Source organism: Protopterus annectens, chromosome 15.part0 (assembly GCF_019279795.1).
Source record: "Protopterus annectens isolate FY-2018-M chromosome 15.part0, PAN1.0, whole genome shotgun sequence".
Taxonomy (NCBI): domain Eukaryota; kingdom Metazoa; phylum Chordata; order Ceratodontiformes; family Protopteridae; genus Protopterus; species Protopterus annectens.
Window position 1 is genome coordinate 87298305 of NC_056749.1, and position 22020 is coordinate 87320324.

A 22020-nucleotide genomic window follows, 5' to 3' on the forward strand; every position below is an offset into this window, starting at 1 on the left:
CTGTGCCACTGGCATTGTGTTGTCTTTCATGCCTATTGTACCAGAAAACAACATATACTTCCCCACATGCTCTAGAAGGAGTATCCTTGAAGCAGTATCAGGGATACCTTACCATGTCTCCTGCTGATCACTGAAGCATCTCTGTAGCTAGTATTCTCAAAGCAACAGGACCCACAGACCTGCAGATGAGGGTGAGACATCTTGATCAGCTTCTTCATGGTAACTCTATCCATGAGGTAGCAGTCCACAATGTCATTATAGTGAAAGGCATGAATTATTTAAGTGTGGACAAATGACTCAACACCTCTGATGGCAACAATCTGCAACACTGTGATAGCCAAAACATCATTCTACACCCTCCTAGAACTCCAGGATTTACAGTTTGCCGTCATTTCTATCCAAAGTCCCTCAATGTAATATTGTTGCTCATCACTATGCCATTGTACCACCATTACCATACAATGCAGGCGGCTAGCTTGCTCAGCCTCCACTGCTTGTGTGATGCCAATTGTCACGGACACCTGCAGACCTCAGCAGGAACAAGGTTTCCGAATCCCAGGGTATATGGTTATTCTACTCAAAATGCCACATGTACTAAACTCAAGTAAAATCTTCTTTAAGATAAAACATTTTTAGTGACTGAAAAATCTCAGGAAACATATGCCCTGTGTTGGCTAGTGTCAGAAACATAATTAGTACCCCATTCTTTATAACAAAGCCCTGATGCAGGTGCAGGAGTAACTGTTCTGTAATGCCTGTGTTTAAACATTCAGACCAGTCAAAACTGTAGTCTCTGTACCCTGACTTAAGTACAACATTATAATCGACAGTATTTAGAATAAATGTATTTTAAAGAGCCACTTCTTTACTGTATAAGGTGGAATCAATTTTTTCTGCTTTACTGCCTCCCATTGCTAAATATGTTTCTGATAGGGTGATGTGATGTGAAAGGGATTTCACCAATACTTCAGCAGTCATTTTTTATGGTTCTCCCTCTCAACTTTCAAATTACTATGAGCAGCAAATGGAGATATACACTTGTATCCTCTTATTTTCTACTTATACTACCATATAAAAGGTGACAGACCCCTTTGATCTGGAGTTCAGTACCCTTAAAGTGATCTTCTGTAGAAGGCCTGTCGCACCTCCAGCATAGCTGCAACAGTGGCAGTGCTCAGCTCCTCCTACAAGCCAGCATGTATATATAGCTGTACCCTAAAATATTCACATGCCAAGCCATTTGTCTTCCAGACCAGTACTAAATGCAGTATTTTTATTCAGGTGTGGTCTCACCTTTACCTTTAAAAAAAGACCTCCACTGCAGACCTACTGGACCCTTCACCAATTCTGGCTTATATACAAATGGCTTTCTGTTGACCTTGTAAGTAACTAGAAAGAAAAAAAGCCATCTGGTCGAGCCTGTATACAGCTTCATTGTGACCACAGTTCGGACCTTCCTATCATCTACCACTACTTATAAACATTTCCACGAGACACTCATAGGTTTTAGTCCAATGGAAAAAAAACACGGAAATATTAATGTTTGCTGCACACACATTTTTCCTTTATTGGTTGCATCAACTATAACATTATTATTCTGACTTTATAAACCTGCACACAATATATTTTGTCTTTAAGTAATAAAAACTTAGTCAAGTGGTTCTCTATGAATGTTTATCTCTTTTTATCCACAGTAATACTAAAGAAGAACCTTTTATAAGTTACATTCAGCTTGCAGCTGACAGTTACACATCATTGTTCAGGAGACCCTATCTGACGCCAGTCTTATTTTTCTCAAACAGTTATCCTCTTTCACTTTATCATTTACAATGGCTGGAACATTACTAGAGGTCTCCACACAGATTCCTATTACACTTAGTATTAACAAAATCCCCTGTATCACTCATGTGGTAAGATTCATATCCACACCCTCTTCTTAAACATACTAATTCCAAAGCTACAGCCAGCCAGGCAAACACCCAGCAAAGGACAACATGATTGTGCACCAATCCCCCCATACAGGTAGCTTCATATCCACACACCCTTTCTTAAATATAACAACTCCAAAGCTACACAGCTAGGGACAGCATGGTCGTGCACCTCTCTCACCCCCATGTAGGCAACTTCATATCCATACCGTCCTTCTTAAACATACTAACTCCAAGGCTACACAAACAGACAGCCAAACACCCAGCAAGGGACAACATGGTCGTGCACCTCTCACCCCCCCCCCATGTAGGCAGCTTCATAACTCACACCCTGTTTTTTAAATATATTAACTCCAAAGCTGCACAACTGAGGGGAAAAGGATAAACACCCAGCAGGGGACAACATGGCTGTGCCAATTAACTCAGTTTACTCTTCTGAAAGACCTTGTTGGAATAACTGTTATCAGAACTCACATCTATGTTCTGAGACAAACCTTCCAGCACCAATAGTTCCATAACAGCCATACCCCTCATTTGTAACCAATACCAAAAACTGCCTTATAAGTCATATTCCCGTTATGGCAGTACAGCACAAAGGATTAAGGCTGTAACCTGTTAATACACAACACCCACATGGTGCTCTTATAATGGCATATGTGCACAGTGGATTTTACCAAATTAAAAAAAAAAAGAATAAATAAAATACATATACGCACTGCAACAGAGTCTTGTAATGTTAGAAAGTCAAAAGTGAAGTCCCTGTAAAACCTCTCAAGCTTGCACCACAGCGCTGTAAAAGTAATTTATTTATTTATTTATTTTGGAGTACTGATTTACAATAGGGGCATAGCCAGGACTGTTTTTAAATATACAATAATGTGTACACCAACTCTAATGTAGTCCTCTAACTTCAGACAGCACAAGTTTCCTCACAATATACATCCTCAATACTGAAAAATGTCAAGCTTAAAGTGCTTTGTTAGCATTCATACCCACATGGTGGCATCTGATGAATTAAGCACCATAACACCTTTCCTTCTCTGGTCATTCCTTACATATTTGAACCATGTGTTTAATAAAAGGTATCTCAAGCTTTTTATTAAACTATGGACCAAGTAAACCTAGTTATCCTTCAGTGACATCACTCTAGGGATAACACTGAGATAAATCCATAGACTTTAATGGATGAGTTTCACTCAAGCACAATGGTGTTTCCATTTAATTCTATGGATACATCTGTACGTTTTCCTTGCACTAACAGCAGGGTAAAGGCCAAGTAATTCCTTTGGTAGGTCAGTGTACGAAAACTGTATTTTTACAAAGGTTATAACAACCAAAAGGGTTATCCACAACATGAATGTGCAGAGAAAAAATGCACCACAGTACATGCCGTGGTACAAAAGGTACGTTAAAGTCTGACAAAATACTCACAAGTAAGATTAGCTAATTCTGCATTCCAGTAAAAAGCTATTTAACAAAATATAATTTCATAAACCATGATAATTACATCAGAGTTTTTCCAATTTACAGAAACTAATTACAAAAAGAATATGCCGTGGCTTATGTCTATGTCCTTGCTTATAACAGATCTACCTTCCACTCTTGAAAAACTAATCAAAAGCTGGTAAACATCTTACATGCGGAATATTTTGTTTTGTATCACTTTGTATTATAAATTAAATCTTCTGAAAAAAAAAGTAAATATTTACTTTCTCTAGTTTCTGTACAGACATTACCAGGATTGATGATATAGCACAGAAGGACAAGACAGTGTGGTTACAAGGGATACCAAAATACCAGAGATGACAACAGTATCATTCTTACTATTTATTTATTTTACATTTGTTGACCAGGAAAAGTCCAGCCAAGTTACAAAATAGCCCTTTTTTCAGTTGAGGCCAGGGGAGAAAAGCTGCAGGAAGAGTGTACAATACAATAAAAACAATTACAGATACAATAACATTTATTTCCTGATATTTACAACATTATGCAAGTTTTAAATATTTATACATTATCATTAGTAATGCAGACTTTGTGAGAAAATGAAATAGAAATATTCTTACAGTCTTAAGGTATTAGTACTATATAGACACTGGGTTCTTTTAAGACGTGATTTAGGGGAGGAATATAGGGAGGGAGAGGTTAAGTTGAGGCCTAAATAACGTAAGTTGGAAAGAGATGATCAGGAGGAATAGATGTATTAGGCATGGTTGGGAGGAATAGATGTGTTAGTACAGAAGGCAGTAGAGTAAAGTTTGAGGTAGCAGTTAGTTTATGGGTGGATACAGTTTATGGTGGGTGAGTACAGAGGCAGGACCAGAGTGTTTTTAAGTATTCTTTGGCAGCTACTTTGAATTGTTTAGGTTGATTTATTAACCTAATTTGAAGTGGAAGCTTGTTCCATGCAATAGTAGGGTGACAGCTAAATAGGTTACTAGCTATTTTAGTCCTAGGTTTATAGATGCATAGTATCTCTTGGTCAGAGCTGCAAACTAATCTAGTGGGAGAGTAGTGAGATATTTTTATTTTTATTTATTTTACATTTGTTGACCGGGCTAGTCTAACTGGATATATGTTCATTTTCAGTAGAGGCCCGGGGAGAAAAGCTCTACATAAGCAAAACTTACAACTTCAGGTACAGATAAATAATTATGTAACAACTTAAGGTACGGTACTATTTTGAGCTAAAGAATACACATTATATATATATATATATATATATATATATATATATATATATATATATTATAGATATAGATATAAAGGAGGATACGCTAGGACAGTAGTAAGGTTGATATAGTATAGAATGAATGATCTGAAGCTGAGAGAAAATAACCAAATTGGGTAGTTCCAGCCAGTTTATGTGTTTAAGTGAGACACAGTGATGAGTTTTAAAAGTATGTTGGGCAAAGAATCTCGCTATCTTATTATAGGTTGAGTTAAGTTTTGCTAGGAGTGAGATATTAAGGTTCATGAGTATCTGAGCGCCAAATAGGAGACTAGGTAATAAATAGGTATGAGATAGTGTTGGTTTGGCTTTGTAGGTGAGAAATGTTTTATTTCTATATAGGAAGCTTAGTCTTTGATGAGTCTTCTTATTGCAGTTGATGTGCAAGTTAAACTTAAGCTGATCATCTATAGTGACACCTAGAAGTTTGGTGCTTGTTTCAGCTACTATATGAGTCTTATTGAGAGACAGTATGATGAGTGGATTTGAGATGGTTAAGAGTTTTTGGGAGAAAGAGTAGGAGTTTTTTTTTTAGGGTTTAGGATTAGTTGGTTGTTGGTGAGCCATGTTTCCACAGAGGTAAAAGCAGCCTGAGTTTTAGAGATGAGAACAGCGGGAGAACAGCGGTAAAAATGTTAAATAGCAACAGACCTAATACGGAACCTTGGGGAACACCCATTTTATGGGGAGGGAAGGGGAAAGCGCCGAGAGCCATTTCACAGATTGTAATCGATCAGAGAGATAGCTGGAAAACCAACTGAGTAGCAGCAGAGAAGTTAAGATTAGTCAATTTGGCCACAAGTAAAGAGTGTAAAACAGTATCAAAGGCTTTAGAAAGGTCTAGAAATAAACAGGAGACAAGTTTGTTGTTGTCATGACCCAGGGATATAGTGTCAGAAAAGGAGATTAAGGCAGTAGTTGTGCTGTTTTGTAAGTAGGTTTACTTGTAATAAAATTGATCTCAAAAGTAGGTTTAAGGAACAAAAGAACAATACTGAGTGGGTAAGATTGTTAATTAGACACGCAGAGTTTTTGCCATCCTTTACAAGCACTTAATAGAGTCTAACCCCCAAATCAAGCAGGAAGGTACAAGACAATCTTGCTGTAAATTTGTGCCCACCCAGCAGTGATCTTGTAGTTTTAAGCCAGCCCTGAAGATGAGTTTACATCGCTGGCGATGTATATATGAGGTAAAACAGAAAACAAAAGTTAGATAGGATGAAACACGGCAGATAAAACATAAAAACACTTTATTGGGTGAGCCCGATAAAACATAAAAACACTTTATTGGGTGAGCCCCTTCACACCAGCTCATAGGTCCTTCATCAGGGCAGGGGTGAATTGTCAAAGAGAAGCAGGCTCATCAGATAAAGGAGACTTCTGGGTCACAGAAATATGAGAAGCCTTAGCAGAGGGAGCCCGTCTCCTACCTTTCCTGCCCCTACAGGCCTGGTGGGGTTGCTTGGGAACAAGAGCAGACCTAGAAGGATAATTCCTCTGGGACTTGGTGATTGGAGAGACAAAGGTCATGCAAGACTTTGTCTTTCACTTGAAGAGACTTAAACATGTCAGCAGCAGTCCCAAAAAGAGGAGCATTATTCAAAGAAGCATCCAACAATTTGGCCTTAATGTTCTCATGAAACAACTGGAGATGAAGCCAAGAATAATGGCTCATGACAGACAGACCTAGAAGTGGCATCATAGCTACACTTAATAGAGTGGCGAGCCACTTGAGAAGCAGAACCTAAAAAAGATGCAGAGGATTTGCCATCAGAATCAGGCATGGCAGAAATAACCTAACAAGCCTGAGCAATAAAGGCCACAGCATACCTGGTCATGTGGGTCTGGTAATTAATAGAACTAAAGGACAAAGTAGAAGCAGTGCAAACTTTCTTGCCAATCCTCTACATTGCCCCGCTATCCTTCTCAGAAGGCAAAAGTTTAGAAGGTTTGTCAGAAGAGACTGACACCACAGCAGGATCACCAGAAGGACATTCAAATAAAAACTGACAATCCTCAGGAACCTTATAGAACCTATCAGGTTTCTTTGGAGCAGGATGTTGAGAATCAGGAGACTTGGAAGCAACAATGAAAGCTCTAAGAAGACACCCAACACTGAAGGAACTGACTATGGTTTGGTAGTATCCACCCAAAGCCACTCATAATATTTTCTGTGAATATCAGACATTTGAGAAGAATCACACTTAAAGAATTCCATCATTCTAGCAATTGTAACACCAAAGGATAATTCCTTAAGACTCAGGGTTAACAGACCCCTCTTCATCAAAACCAGAAGCCAAAGGTGAAGGCATCTGTGAAGAATAGGACAAAGACTCCTCATCAAACAGGGAGTTCTCATCCAAGGAATCTAGTTCCCCAAGTCATTTAGAAGGGGTACAGGTCCAAGGAGGAGCAGTGTATATTGATATATTATTGGACAATTATGCACCATAAGCATATGTTTCCACATGTCGTCAAAAGACATATTCTTAGAACTTCCAGGATATGCCCCAAAGAGTGAGATTATGAGAATGAGACACAATGCTTGAATATTTTACAAGTTGAGGCTATAAGCAAAGAGAAATATATGAAGCAATGCTGGAAACTGAAGTCCAACGGCATACTACGGGCTAATCATATTTTAGGGAAAAGGGTGAACAAAGGATGCCTGGGGATATTTTGAATGTTATTAATTCAACAGAAGGCCTACAATGTTCTCTCACACACAGCAATGATGTTAGACATGTCTGTCATATTATAAAAAAATAACTGGAAGATTCTTACAGTGGATGATAGCATCAAACATGTTGTGGGTGAAAAACCCAGGTTTTGTTTTAAAAACAAGAAAAATCTGAAAAGACTATTATGTACGGATGGGAGTTTTAATAAGAGTGTCTGAACATCAATGTGAACTGGTACTTTTCCTTGCAGGAAAATGCAAAGCCTGTAGTTATATTAATTCTAAGAATTCTTTTCAGCACCCCATAACTGGGATAACTTTTCATTTAAGGACTTATACAGATTGTTCCACAAAGAATGCACTATACATTGCTGAATGTGACTCGTGCAGTAGTTTTTATGGTGGCAAGACAAACAGATCACTCAAAGATCGGATCTTGCAATATCTCACCGACATTAGGAGTTGTAATAGAATTAAATCCTTATTTCAAAATATTTCGGGTCATGCTGGACATAGTTCTGTTTGTCAGGTCAACAATTTCCAATACCATAAAGTAAAAACTGAGTCTACTGAAGCACGTTGGATAGTGGATTTGCAGGCAGATAAACTGTCTGGATTAAATGACAAGGTGCCTTTAAAACCCCTGTTGAAAGGAAGGAAATTAAGGAGATATTTGTATAGGCTGAAGCAATACTGGGACTCTAAAATGAAGATGTTGTGGTTTCTATTAAGATTTGATGAAGGCAAACACCAAAAGCACTCCTCTCCTGTTGTTTTATTTAATTTTATCATTTATATTCTATTTTTAACATCTACTTTACTAATCATCTTTTCTACGTTCCCTCTTTGTGATATTTTTTTTACTGTGAAATTTTCCATATCCGTACGCCTTTGCCTGTATTTCTCTTCGAATATCTTTGAGACTGCCTTCTCCATATTAGTTAACTTGGTTTTCTCCTTTGAATAAATATTGCACAATATCAAATCTCTCTTTCTTTCTCATGTCCATATTTCTTTTTTACACTTTTCAAATATCTCTAGGTTATCTTGTTTAGTTTTTCGCACTTCCTCAAATGCTTCTTTTTCCAAACAGATTGAAGTTTCTTGGTCTATATACTGTTTTTCACAAATTTGTTGTATTAATAAACACAAATTTTCATTTGAAGCTTCTGACAGTTTTTTTGTGGAATTATTTTTCTTTCTAATAATTTCTCTCAATTGAGTTGTATAATTTGTGTCAGGAAATTCTGGGCTCTCTGCATAATACTAACAATATAGAATTTCTTTCTTATCCTCAATAGTCCACTTTATCGTCTTTATGGCTCTTCTTTGGCATATCAGTTTTTGTGATTTTTGTGGACTACTACTTCCTTCTAAAACAGGGAGGCCAGCCTCCCCCTGGGCCTGGCCTGGCCCCATTGTAGCAATCTTTCCGTTATTTGAGGATTCTAGATTGTCATCTTTTCCAGTCCTGGCACCAGTGTGCCTACCAGGATTGAGTACTTTTTTTTATCCTGGGTCTTGTACACCCAGCTCTCTTTTTTTAATTTTTAACCTACTTCTGTCCATGAAGGCAGTGAGGGATATCATCAGAATTAATGACAGACTCCAGTGTAATGATAGGGCAGTATTCATAATCTCAGCCTATGCCCCACAGCAGGGTTGTGATAGTGAGGAAAAGAGTGTATTCAGACAGCAGTTGCAGGACCTACTAGATAAAGCAAGACAACATGAATTGGTGGTGTTAATGGGTGACTTGAATGCGAGTATTGGGACAGACAGGAAAGGATAGGAGGACTGCTTAGGTCCACATGGGTGGGCAACGGGAATAAATAAGGAGAAGCCATTCTAGACTTCTGTCTGGCAAATGGCTTGACAGTAGCCAACACATGGTTCAGAATGAGACAGTCACAAGATCACATACAAGAGTAGCCAACATGCAACTCGGATAGAATTCCTCCTAGTAAGGAAAAGGCACTGGGGTAGGATCCATGATTGCAAAGTCATCCCCAGTGAAACAGTCGGCCCACAGTATAAACCACTAGTTGCCACAATCAGCCGCAAGGAGTGGTCAGAGAAGGCTCTTGGGTCAACAGAGGCCAGGCTGAAGACCTGGTCTTCAGCCTGGTCTCTGTTGACCAGGACCAGGCTGAAGACCAGGAAATTGACTGGAGAGAAAGTACAACAGTTCAAGGAATTACTCAGGGCTCTAGCACCCCAAGAAGGAGGAAATAGGTGGAACTGAACAAGAATGGCAGCGCCTAAAAACAGCATGAGTTAGGACTACAGAAAAGATATGTGGCCGAGCCAGGTATGGAAATAAGGTACATACAGACAGCTGGTGGTGAAATGCAGAAGTCCAGGAAATCATCAAAAGAAAGAAGGAATGCAGGAAGAAGTGAGAGATAGAAAAGAATGACCAGGCTAGAAAGGACTACTGGTTGGCTAACAAAGAAGCTAAGAAAGAAGTTGCAATAGCAAAAAATAGGGCATCGGAGGCACTCTACCTACTTCTGGAAGGTGACTCACTAAGTGGTACAAAGAAACTATAGCAGGTTGCATGTCAAAGAAAGAAAGATAAAAAAGATAGTCAGACACCCTTCATAAGGGATACCAGCAACAACCTGCTCACCAGCCCACAGGACATCAAAGGCACATGGAAGGTGTATTTCCAGCAGCTTCTGAATGAAGAAAACCCCAGAGAAGCTGTACTGATCCAGAAACAGCCTACAATGAGAGAAGAAGAGGAGCCCACCCTAGAAGAAGTAAGAACAGCACTAAGGAAAATGAAGTCAGGGAAAGCAGCAGGATCAGATGAGGTCACAGCAGATATGATAAAGATGAAACGGTGTTATTCTGTGTAAAAAAAAATGTAATATCTCAGTGACTTTTTCCCTACAATTTCATTAACTGACAATATATTTTTGTATGTACATGGAGCTTTTCTCCCCAGGCCTCCATTGAAAAAGGGCTCACTATGGCCCAATGGACTTGCCCAGTGAACAAACTACAAATAAATAAATGCTGGGTGAGATAGGGATGAAATGGCTCCTGAGAGTACTAATAGCAGTGTGGAGAGAAAGGTGTATCCCAGATAACTGGAGAATAAGCATACTTGTGCCAGTGTACAAGAACAAATGGGACATCAATAACTGTGGGAAGTACAGAGGCATCAAACTCCTATCACATTGCATGAAAGTGCTGTAGAGGGTGACTGATAAACGGATACACAGAGTAGTAAAAAGTAAGACGGGAAATGAGCAGTACGGATTCAGATCAGGATTAGAACAATAAACCCGATGCCTGCAGTGAGACTGATACTTGAGTAGAAGCTAGAGATGAGGAGTGAGTCCAACAGGGCATTTCTAGACATGGAGAAAGCATATGACAAGGTCCCAAGAAAGCTGATCTGGGCAGTACTGCGGTGGTTTGAAGTCCCTGAAACATTGGTAGAATTAGCGCAGGCTATGTACAAGGACCCAATGACTCAAGTACAAACAGTGTTTGCCTCACAGAGGAGTTGCCAGTGGGAGTGGGTGTACACCAGGGTTCAACTCTGAGCCCACTGTTGTTCATACTGGTGATGGACTACATTAGCAAAGAAGTCGGAGGGGACAGTTCAAAAAGTTGCTGTATGCAGACAATGTGGTATTACAGGCTGACTGAGCTAGAACTTCAGCAAAGGACAGGAGAATGTAATGCAAAATTGAAGGCACATGGGATGAAATTAAGCACAGATAAGTTGGTGATAATGGCAGCATACTGGGAATTCAGAAGAAGCTGAGAACAGAGATAGAAGGAAAGACAGTGGAAAAGGTAAACAGCTTCAACTATCTGGGAGGGGTGGTTGAAGATAACGGAAGTCTGAATGAAGAGGTCAAAGCTAGAATCAGAGGGGCTGCAGCCAACTGGCATAGAGTGTCAGGTATAGTCTATGACAAAAGAATGCCAAAGAAGCTGAAAAGTAAGGTGTACAAGACAGTGGTCCGACCAGTACTACTGTATGGTACAGAAGCCTGGGCAGTAATGGCAGAACAGTTGAAGAAGCTAGACGTGATGGATATGAAGTGCCTGAGAAAGGTGGTAGGATGCACACTGTGGGACAGACGAAGAAATGAGGACATAAGAGCAGAAGCCAAAGTAGCTCCAATTGCAGAAATGATCAAAGAGAACAGATTATGGTGGTTTGGACACGTGCAGAAAAGCATAAGTCAATCTGGTAAGGAAGATTTGGGACAAACAAGAAGAAGAAAAGATGAAGCCAGGACATCCAGCAAAGAGGTGGATGGATTGTGTGAGAAGATATGTGACAGTCAGGCATGAGTGTTGTTGAAGGCAGGAGTGTGGCACGAATCGAGAGAGTTGGCGACAGTTAACACGATACCCCGACCCCATGTAGAAAAAAATAGGAAAAGGGGGCTGATGATAATGATGATTCTGTCCATGATATATGCTATATAAATACAGTCTATATATCAGTGTCCTCTTGGTGAGATTTTGTGAAAAACAGGGTCCACCTCGAGAAGGTACTCACCAACACTTGAGGATGATTCTATTTCAGCAATAATACTCTCCTTTATTTGCTGACTTACCTCTCCATTCGGACCCCTTATTCTTACTGTGGGACCTCCTCGCTGTGGTGTCAGATCAACTTGTATGTTTGCTTGTTTTGTTTGTTCTGTTAACTGCTTTAGTAGTTCCTGGACAGTTTGTCCTGTTTAACTTATTTGCTTTTTAGATCCCATAGAAAAGGGCATATTGTACAAAGTCTAATAGCCTTGAGTATTAGTGGAACTATTTTATCCACTTTTAATTAAGGTTCGGCACAGTCTACTCAAGTTTTCTGCACCATCTACTCACGTTAACAATGAATATTCACAATTTTTATCTCCCATCTGACACACAATCAATATCACATTACATCAAATATACAAATAGCTAGGAAAACAGTACATGATCTCTCCCTCAAAGCAGACTCTTGTACCTTTTTGTGAACTTGTCACCTTTTGTTCACAGGGTCTGTTATCTTTAAAGCAATGGCTCAAGCATTACTGGCACATCCTAAGAACATTCACAGTTGCAACAGTGCTCCTAGGCTAGGCTATATGCTTCTGTCTGACATCACCTAAAAGAACTCTCAAGGGCACTGTCATGTACTTAACTCTGTTTACCAGATAAACACTGGTGTAATGACCTTTTTCATGCATGATCTAGGCATTAGATAACTCCAGTGCCCTGAACCAGCTGGTTGACACCCTCACAAGGGGTGCCAACATCCTGGATCTGGTGCTTACCAATATGGGATACCACTGTAGCACCCCCACTGTGAGGTCTGACCACAAATAAGTCTCATTCGAAGTAACTATCACACCTGACCCCCCCCCCCCAGCAGCAACTAAACTAAAAAAGTTTATCTAAAGCAGATTATAACCTCTTATGGGATGGTATAAATAGCTTCACTGCACCTCCCTTCTCAGATGAAACTGGCAACTATGCCAAGTTCTACATCAATACTTTATACAAACACCTGTATAACTGCATTGACTTGGCTGTACCTGATAGGACCAAAACAAGCTCCTCTACAAAGAGCAAACCTGCCCGGTGGACAACTGCCATTAACAGGCTTTATAGTAAGAGGAAGAAATTGCTGTCTAAGAGTAAAACAGAGGGAGCCCTAAACTGGAAGCACTCCATCTTCAGCTTAAATGCAAATAAGACTTCTTCTGAAGTCATCCTAAGCAAACTACAAATCCAAATTAGCTTCCTCAACTAAGGACAATAATAAGGCATTCTCTAGTTACATGGAATCACAGGAGGTTACTAGACTAATGGCCACAGGACCCTTACAAGCTTAGCCAAGAATTTATCCCCAAAAAAAACCCTCAGTCAGCACCTGTCGCCCATGTCAGTGAGGGAGAGAGGTGGGACTTCTGGGACAAATCTGTGGTTTCCCATCCACTCATCAAGGTTGCTCTTGAAGATAGTCAGCGAGGTGCTCTGTTTGACATGTATGGGAAGTCTATTCCAGGGACAGGGCAGGCTCTGGGAGACGAACCTGTCTCTCAGCAGGTTTTGTTGATGTTGCATATTAGATTCAGGCCTTTTGTGTGAGTAGTGCGTGAGGAGTTAGACTTACAGATATGGAGCATCCATATGGGGTCCGGGACTGCCTTGTAAGCGAGACACAGATCACCTCTGAGCAATCTGTATGATACAGAGTAGCGTGACAGACCATGGATTATATTCGTGGGGTATTTCAGTGGCCTTTCCAGTTGGTGCAGATGTTTTGAGAGGTACATCCCAAACAGGGCATTATACTCAATTATTGATCTAAGGAGAGAGGAGTATAGAGAGGTAATAACTTCCTTTTTTCTGTATGCAGTCCCTTTACTTATGAGATGAACCATGTAAAAGGCTTTTCTGACCACTGCCGCTACATGATGGTTGAATGTGAGGTTATCATCAACCTGAGTGCCCAGGTCTCTCACCACATGTTGGGTGTTTAGGGGGTTGACGTGGTAATCAGTAGGGGCCGTGTTTTTGCCGAAAGGTATGATGACACATTTTTTTGCATTTATCTTGAGGCCATGACTTTGGCACCAGTCAATAGTTGCTGTGATGCCCTCTTGCAGTTTGTCAACATCATTTGAGGAATCAATGACAGCACCCAACTTACAGTCGTCTGCAAACTAGCTCAGCCACAGACCTTTGTCTTTGCCTGGACCTCGGAGAAATAGACGCCAAACAGTAGAGGCCCCAGGACAGATCCCTAGGGAACTCCACTAGTGACAGGTCTGCTATCAGAGCTGGAGGTGCCTATTTTGACTCCGAGGGCCCTGTCAGTGAGCCAGTTGGCCACCCACCTCATGAGATAGGAATTTACGCCAAGTTGTGTTAGCTTTTCAATGATGCCTGAGTGTGGGATTGTGTCAAAGGCCTTGGCCAAGTCAAGGTAAGCTGTGTGTACTAACTTTCCGTCATCCAGGGCCTTGGTGACAGTCTCAAAGAAGTCAACCAGATTCAACAGGCAAGATCTGCCCTTAACGAATCCGAACTGGGGGGGGAGGGGGGGGCAAGTGCTTGGAAATTGCCTATGTCCTTGTTTATGAGATCCATAATAATATGCTCCATGGGTTTACAGAACAGACTTGTTAAGCTAATGGGGTGATAGTTTCCAGGGTCAGTAGTGGCACCACCTTTGTGCAAGGCGATGACAATGGCAGTTGTCCCCTCTGCTGGAATAAAGCCTGCACTTAGGGTGTGGATGAACTGGGTGCTCAATGGTGAAGCTAGTTTTTGCTGGAGGTGGTGCAGAATACATCCTGGAATACTATTCATCCATAACCTAAAAGGAAAGGCCCAGATTTGTGATGAACTGGTGGTTAATGATACCACATATACTGAGCCTGTGGGCATAGCTATCCTGTTGGCCAACAGGTTCTCTGTAAACTTTACTCCCTGTCCCTGCCACACATACCCCACAATATCCCTACCACCTGTCCCCTACCTTGTAAATGCCCTCTCTAAGGTCAAAAACACAGCATCTTTGGGACCTGATAACATCCCAGGCTGCGTCCTACATGGACTCCAACATGAATTAGCAACACCATTGGGTACTCTTTTCAATCATAGTCTAAGCACTGGCTTCCTCCCAGCTGAATGGAAAGCAGCCACTGTTACTCTCTTGCACAAAGGTGGTGCTTCCACTGAGCCAAGGAACTATAGACCTATTAGCCTGACAACCTTATCTGCAAGGCCATGGAGCAAATCATCATGGATTTTATCAACAAAGATATACATAATCTCCAAACACTTGACCCTACTCAGTTTGGATTTGTCAAAGGGAGAGCATGCCTGTTAAATCTGTTGGACTTTTTCGAGACAGTCACCAACGCCTTGGATGAGGGGAAATCTGTGCATACAGTCTACCTAGACTTAGCCAAGGCTTTTGACACTTTTCCCACTCAGGCATCATTGACAAACTCACCCAGCTAGGTATCAACCCTTATATTGTTAGATGGTCGCTAGCTGGCTCACTGATGGAACATATATGGTCGCTAGCTGGCTCACTGATGGAACATAGAGTCAAAACAGTGCACAAAATGTCAGTGACAAACTTCTAAAGAAAGAAGACAGAATACTCTCAAAAATTAGTGACAGATTAAAAAAAAATAGTGACAGATGAACAAAATTAAGGCAAGACTTCAATGTTGCACAACCACAAACGAAACAAGGAACGTAACATTTCCAAGGTAAATATCAAGGGTAGCCTCACAGTTACTGAGTAATAAAAGTAGTGAGAAATAAAAGCTATAAAACTGCACTTAAATTTTCACTTCCACTGATTTAATAAATGCTGACAGCTAACAAACCATCGAGAAAGTAGAGTCGGGTGGATGCCTGCACTGTTGGATTTCCTGTTTTTCAAATGCTGACAGCTGTTATGCCAGTAACCTTCTTATAGGTTCATAGTCAAATATAAGTTAGTTACTCTTTCTGACTATTTTGAGCCTAGCCAATTTTCCTTCAGGGGTTCATAGATTAGTACTAGGCTAACTGCCTTTGTGGGCCATTTTGAGCTTAGCCAACTACCCCATGTGAGAATCAAACCCTGTACATTTGGTTTATAAAGCAAACGCCTTAACCATTATGCCAACCTCTCACCCAAGAGGTGAGAAACAAATCCTCTAACATATGTCTGTGAGGTAAACAACTTAAACATTATGCCACCCCATAGCCCCTACTGGGTTTATAGGACTGATATTTAAAATACATACCTGCTTCAGACCTCCTATCCTTCAGAACATGCATGCTGATGCAAAGCCCATTATTCCAGCCTAGATGTCAGTAACACAACAGTGGTGGAAGGTGATTACTTAGGGCAGGCATTGCTACTGCGCAGCCAGGGAGGGGTACTATAAGCAAGTCATGCCAAAAAATATGCTGTGTAAACCAGGGTGTACAAATTAAGCTTTAAAGGAGCAACATTTCACCAAGCAAAAAAAAGTGTATGAGATGTCCCAGCATTAAACACACAAATGAAGATGTCCCAGCATTAAACACATAAATGAAGATGAAAAGATACAAGTGAGCCTGAGCAGAAAATAACTTGATCTAATTGTATGTACTTTGTTTTATGTAAATTAACCTTTAATGTCTGGTAGGTAACCTGGTTAATGAAACATAAATACAAGTAATGAATAAATACAAAAAAACATTGGTTTTGGTTTGTTATAATGTTAGTCAGTCAATTAAAAGACTAATAAATCTAATAACTTAGGTACAGATTGCATTTTTATTTCTGTGTTTTAAGAGATAACCCCAGTGGCTCTACTTGATTGTGGCACTGGGAACTAATGACGGGTGGCACAATACCAGGGCACATATTTGGGCTAGGCTTATAAAGGCCCCAGGGTCATTAACCTAGTACACACCTATGAACATACAAGGGAGGTTGACAAGTAGCATATCAGACGTCTGATTCCAAACTCAGAAATGTATGACTATTGGACTATTGGGGCTGTCTGCTATCAGGGTTGGGGGCAATATACATTTGTGTACAGTCAGCTCCAAAAATCCTGGCTTTTCTTTCCTCTGTAACACTTCATTCAAAGAATGACTGACCCAGCCTCCTTCCTGACACTGGGTCATTTGAGCTGAAGGTCAGCCTCAATGTTTCATACACCAATCTATACATTAACATATATTTATACATTAAAAGAAAAATATGTTAGAAGGAGAGGAGGACACAGAACGGTAAAAAAATATAATTCACCTGGCAACATTAACAAGAATTGTCTTTAGATAAATTTAGTGTTTTCGGCTTAATTTGTGTTTTTTAAAACTACACTCCCACAGTTTACAGTGAATAATCCATATTAGCATCGCACCTGTCGGTGCCCATTTTGGAATATACCTGAGACCCAACAGTGCTTACTTATTCTGAGGGTGGTAATACGCTCCAAATTAATTAATTTTCACAGCTCGGAGTCAGATTTGGGAATACGGATATGACACATGCAGTTACCGGCTATTTAATAAAGGTGCACAGAAGCTGTCTTCATTTACAATTCCTAGATTTGACGTACCAAATTCAGCAATAAGAGATGCCAGTCCTCCATAAACAAAGGGTTTCCAGTTCAGGTAACACATTTCCGATTAGATGGGTACCTCGTTCTAGGTTGCCTATGAAAGGCACTGATAGGGGTGAAATGTTAACAGATACAACAACCGTTATTTTCCACAACCAGGATAAAATGCACCGGCGCTGGTAGTTGATCTGAACTCCTCCCCCTAAGCAATCAGTCATAACTTGCACTGCTGGAGGGCGCACTGAAGCATAGAAAAAACAGCTACATGTTTCCACGAGACAGACGCTATTAGCCGTGCCACCTCCCTCCACTATGCAGAGTTTTTATCATTACGTCATATAGTAGGTTGGGCGTAGGAGGTGTTCGTGTCTGGAGGAGGATTGTGTTTATGTTTTCATGGTGATCTGCGCTGTGTAGCTGAGGTTTCCTAGTACAATGGAAGAATTGCAGAAGTATTACCTTTTTTTTTCTCTAAACGGTTGGGTGATGAAATAGAAATACGCCCAGATTTTGACTGCTGGCATTAGGAACATATTAAGTGGTTCCTTGGTGACTTGGCTTGTATTAAAATTAAGCGCACGGTAGCCGATTGTCGTATAACGGCACTGTTCCCTGAATTGAGATGTCTTTTTCTTCTATGTACAGTAGTATTTTCGTGTGTCATACGTCTGTATGCCTTTTACGGGTAGGTTTTGTTGTATATTGCTCCAGTATAAAATTGTTAGTTACTGCAAGTAAAGACGAAGGACTGAGTTATTACAGAAAAAGGCAGGCCAGATAACGGTTGCTGGGGAGGGAGTAGTTTATTTCAGTGGTCACAAGCTATATAATCCAGTTATGGTAATCCCTTCCGGTTGTACAACCTTACCCCTTTACACCCTTGTGTATGTTTGTCTAGGTGAAAAACTGCTATAGTACTAAAACAAAACCACGACTTTCTAATGGTGCCCCTCCCCATCGTTGTAGAGTACGGGACGGGTGGGAGCGTATGGTAGCATAGCTGACCAAGACACATGCACTCGACCCAGGCTTAGCGATCAGCAAAGGGCACCCCATGCCATAGCTGTCAACGAATTAAGGGCAAATCTCGAAATATTGAGGGACGCTTAAAATATACTAACTTGAAGCAATGAAAGTGTAAGGGAGTGAATACGTTTTTAAAGTATAGACCGCGGTGATGGTGCTGCGGTAGCGTTGTCACCTCACAGTAAGACGCAGTTCGGTTCGATTCTCCGCTGAGCGTCTTCAGCGTGGAGATATGTGTGAATGGGCGTACCTTGGTTGAAGGTTGTGCGTTAGGGCTGGTAACTCGTCACGTAAAAATAAACTACCAGTCATTAGCGGACCGGAGTTCCGCTGTGACGACTCCTAACCGGGAAAAGCCGAAAGACACCGCAACAACCTCTCAACTGTCCCTGTTTTTTTACTCAAATTTTAGCTCTGTCCCTCTTAACCCCTCCTAAAACTAGTGATTTGGAGGAAAGGTGGTGAATTACACTTAATGAATAATGACAATAATTAAGAGTTATAGACTTCTTTTACTTCAGAAAACGTGTATTAATTCATATGCTCTGATTCTGTCAATGTTTCAAGTTAATAGCACTAATATTTTAAAATAGTCCCTGATTCAGTTGAAATTTGTCCCCGATTGGTTGAGAGGTCTGTTCTGAAGTAAAAGTATGTGCCATTTATCATTAAGTGAAATATATCACTTTTTCTCCAAATGTCACATATTTCAGGAGAGATTAAGAGGGACACCACTAAAATATGAGACAGAATCAAGGACGTCCCTGAAAATCTGGGACAGTTGAGCACCAGTTTCCAATCCTTCTCCAAAATTAGAAATCTTCTGTCAAAGGTAATACATTACCACTGTGATAATGTACTATAAATTAATGCATTATCTATTGTTTGTTATATTAACATATCTCTCAACTGTCCCTGATTTTTTTTTTTGGCTCATATTTTTACTCTCCCCTTGTATTTTTATGGTATATTACAGGATTGCAGTTAGTAATGCCACAGGTTAGAGTTTCATATTTTCTGAAAATGTTTTGATGCAAAACGTGTTGCTGTATTAATTTTTTAACCAGCTTAGAGTAATATTTAAAATTGTCCTTTGATTTCAATTCATTTTCCAACCATTATTAATGCTTTGTCCTGATGTCTTGAGCAGAGAAGTTGAGAGCTATGATTACTAAGTATTGAGATGAATGTTTTAATGTAACCATGGCCATAGCCAGGTACACACCATCTACAGTGCAGATATATTTTGCGCAGCAAGATATGCTAGAAATTCATTAAAAAAAAATATATATATATATATATATATATATATATATATATATATATATATATATACATACATACATACACACACACAATTTTACCAATACATTTTTTCTCTCTCTGATTAGCAGCACTTTCCTTTCGGTAGTGTGAAGAGACATGTATTGCCTGGGGTTCAGGAGAGCTGCACTTGGTTGGTGGGGGGGGGGGGGGCAGTCAGCTTTATCCTGGAAGTTTATATACCACAAGTCCTAGCTATTCCTTTGATTGTTTGGGCTGTGTTCGTAAATCTGTATTTAGGAAAAGTAACGCAAAAAGCAGATGTAGTATTCAACTAGGAATAGGTGTCGCACCCTGTAAATTTGGGTACGACCTACAAAATCCTGGCTAAACCCCTGTATGATAGGCTACAGTAAGACCTGTCAGGACGTGGTGAATATTGTGCAGTCGTATATAATGAGTAAATGTGCTGAGCATTACTGCTTTTTTTTTTTTTTTTAGTACTTGCGTATTATTGCAACCACGTTCCAAACAGCTCACTGTTGTCCTTTGTCATCTGATTTTACCCAGGGCACAATTTACTACAGTCCAAAAGCAACCATATGAAGACCAAACTTCACTCCAAATGCAATCACTTCAGTCAGTAGAAACAGAACATGTGGTTCTCCCACTGCCATAATCCAGTACACCAGTAATCAAGAATGCCTACGCTCAGCCCCACATTAATCTTGATTGTAAAAATAATTAAAATGAACAAAACTTAGGAACCAGCCGTCTACTTTTATTTAGTTTGAAGACCTGTTTGAAAACCCAATAGCATTTGCAAAGTAATAATATGAATATAAAAACACTGAAAACATCCATTTTCCAGACCCCCCCTTTTTTTAACATAAAACGACGTATCTGATGAAGCTTATAAGAAAGCACTGCTTGAATAAGGGTGCTAAATTCAGTGCTAGTTATCTGATGTTTTACTACAACTTTTGAATATCTGTGTACTTTTTTTCTATTTTTACAGTGTGTTTTTAACATAGTAAAAATAAGTAAATAAAATTCAAGTGTGTTTGGCAATGACATGGTTGCGATAATACGCAAGTACTTTTTATTTCTAGTACTGATAACAGTTTTAGTAGATTGCAGGAGCAGTACCGCTTGGAAAAGTTTCATAATGCTTGTGTTGTCAGTTTGTCCTTAAAACTGCATTAAATCGGTCATGTGAAAGACTGTGGAAGAACCCACCACGTAAATTAAATATGTTTTGCATTGCAACACAGATTTTTTATCTTTGTTTATCCGATGTTGGCTGCCAACTACCATCCCACTCAGAGACATTCTATTCCTCCTGTCTTCCATGGGGGCAAGAGTCAACAAAATAAGCCATGTAACAAGAAAGAATATTGCTGATGTAGTTCTAATCCGTGAAGATAGATTGACCGGTAGAGACAAGGGTGCCAGGGGGAACCCTGATCAAGCTACATTGTGGTTTGGCATCCCTAGAGTAATAAACTAAATTATGTTGTGGGAAGAGAGGTCTAACTTTACATTAGTAGGCTTTATAGTGTTGAGGAAACTCTTGAAATAGCACAGAATAGTTTTCCCAACTGCAGTGGGCACATAAGCTGTTAGGAGTGCATCATGAAATGAGAAGAAAGGGAATGAAGTGGTCTGTCAGGACAGACTGCGATTAGATAAAACAATTGGTAGTATAAATCTTCACTGAAAAGGCCTTTAGGAAGACAAGAAGAAGGAGGCAGGATAATAAAAAGGCTTATCGGGATGCCATTTAAAAAGTTCAGTATGCCAGGGTGACCACTGAGAATGAAATTTTGATTACTGGGGAGGTGTACAGGGCACAGAAAATCCTTTATATGCACTGAAGCCAATACACTGAACTATTAATCCTACTTTGACTTAGAAATGGGGTCCATTCACATCATGGTAATATAAGAAAGGGTAGTATTGAGAAATACAGTAGATATGTTATTCCCATTGGTACTTAAGAGGAGTGAGATAGTGAGCAACACCATAAAGATAAGGCACACAGTGAACTAATGTAAACTAGATTGGTGAAAAACTGTGAAGGAAACCTCGGAGGTTTTTAGAAACTTACAGTTTAATATCTTAGGCTGCCTTCTAGGGTAGTAAGAGAATATGCAGTGTGGTACTTGATGAACCTCTGACAAATCCATACATTTTCTCCTTGGAAAGGAAGTGGAGTAATGCTATGGATCTGGACAATAACATTAGTTCCATCGCATACACGTGGATTTGAGCTACATCTGAACAGTGTTAGTCTCACTTCTC

The 22020-nt window shown here is 40.0% G+C and overlaps 2 protein-coding genes across 3 annotated transcripts in view; one reads left to right on the forward strand and one right to left on the reverse strand.

Annotated features, from left to right (window-relative positions):
* SLC25A14 (solute carrier family 25 member 14) overlaps positions 1-17632 on the reverse strand; it is a 1283912-nt gene extending 1266280 nt beyond the window's left edge. Inside the window, exon 1 of the mRNA XM_044057171.1 lies at positions 17425-17632. Coding sequence (XP_043913106.1) covers positions 17425-17488 — 64 coding nt within the window. The 5' untranslated portion in view covers positions 17489-17632. The remainder of the gene's footprint in view (positions 1-17424) is intronic.
* A 67-nt stretch (positions 17633-17699) lies between these two features.
* BRD3OS (BRD3 opposite strand) overlaps positions 17700-22020 on the forward strand; it is a 57671-nt gene continuing 53350 nt past the window's right edge. The window contains exon 1 of one of the 2 annotated variants that reach the window (XM_044057173.1): positions 17700-17879. The gene's annotated coding sequence lies outside the window, so the exon portion shown is untranslated. Of the gene's footprint in view, positions 17880-18020; positions 18113-22020 lie in introns of those variants that run through there. The other variant, XM_044057172.1, reaches the window with a different exon arrangement.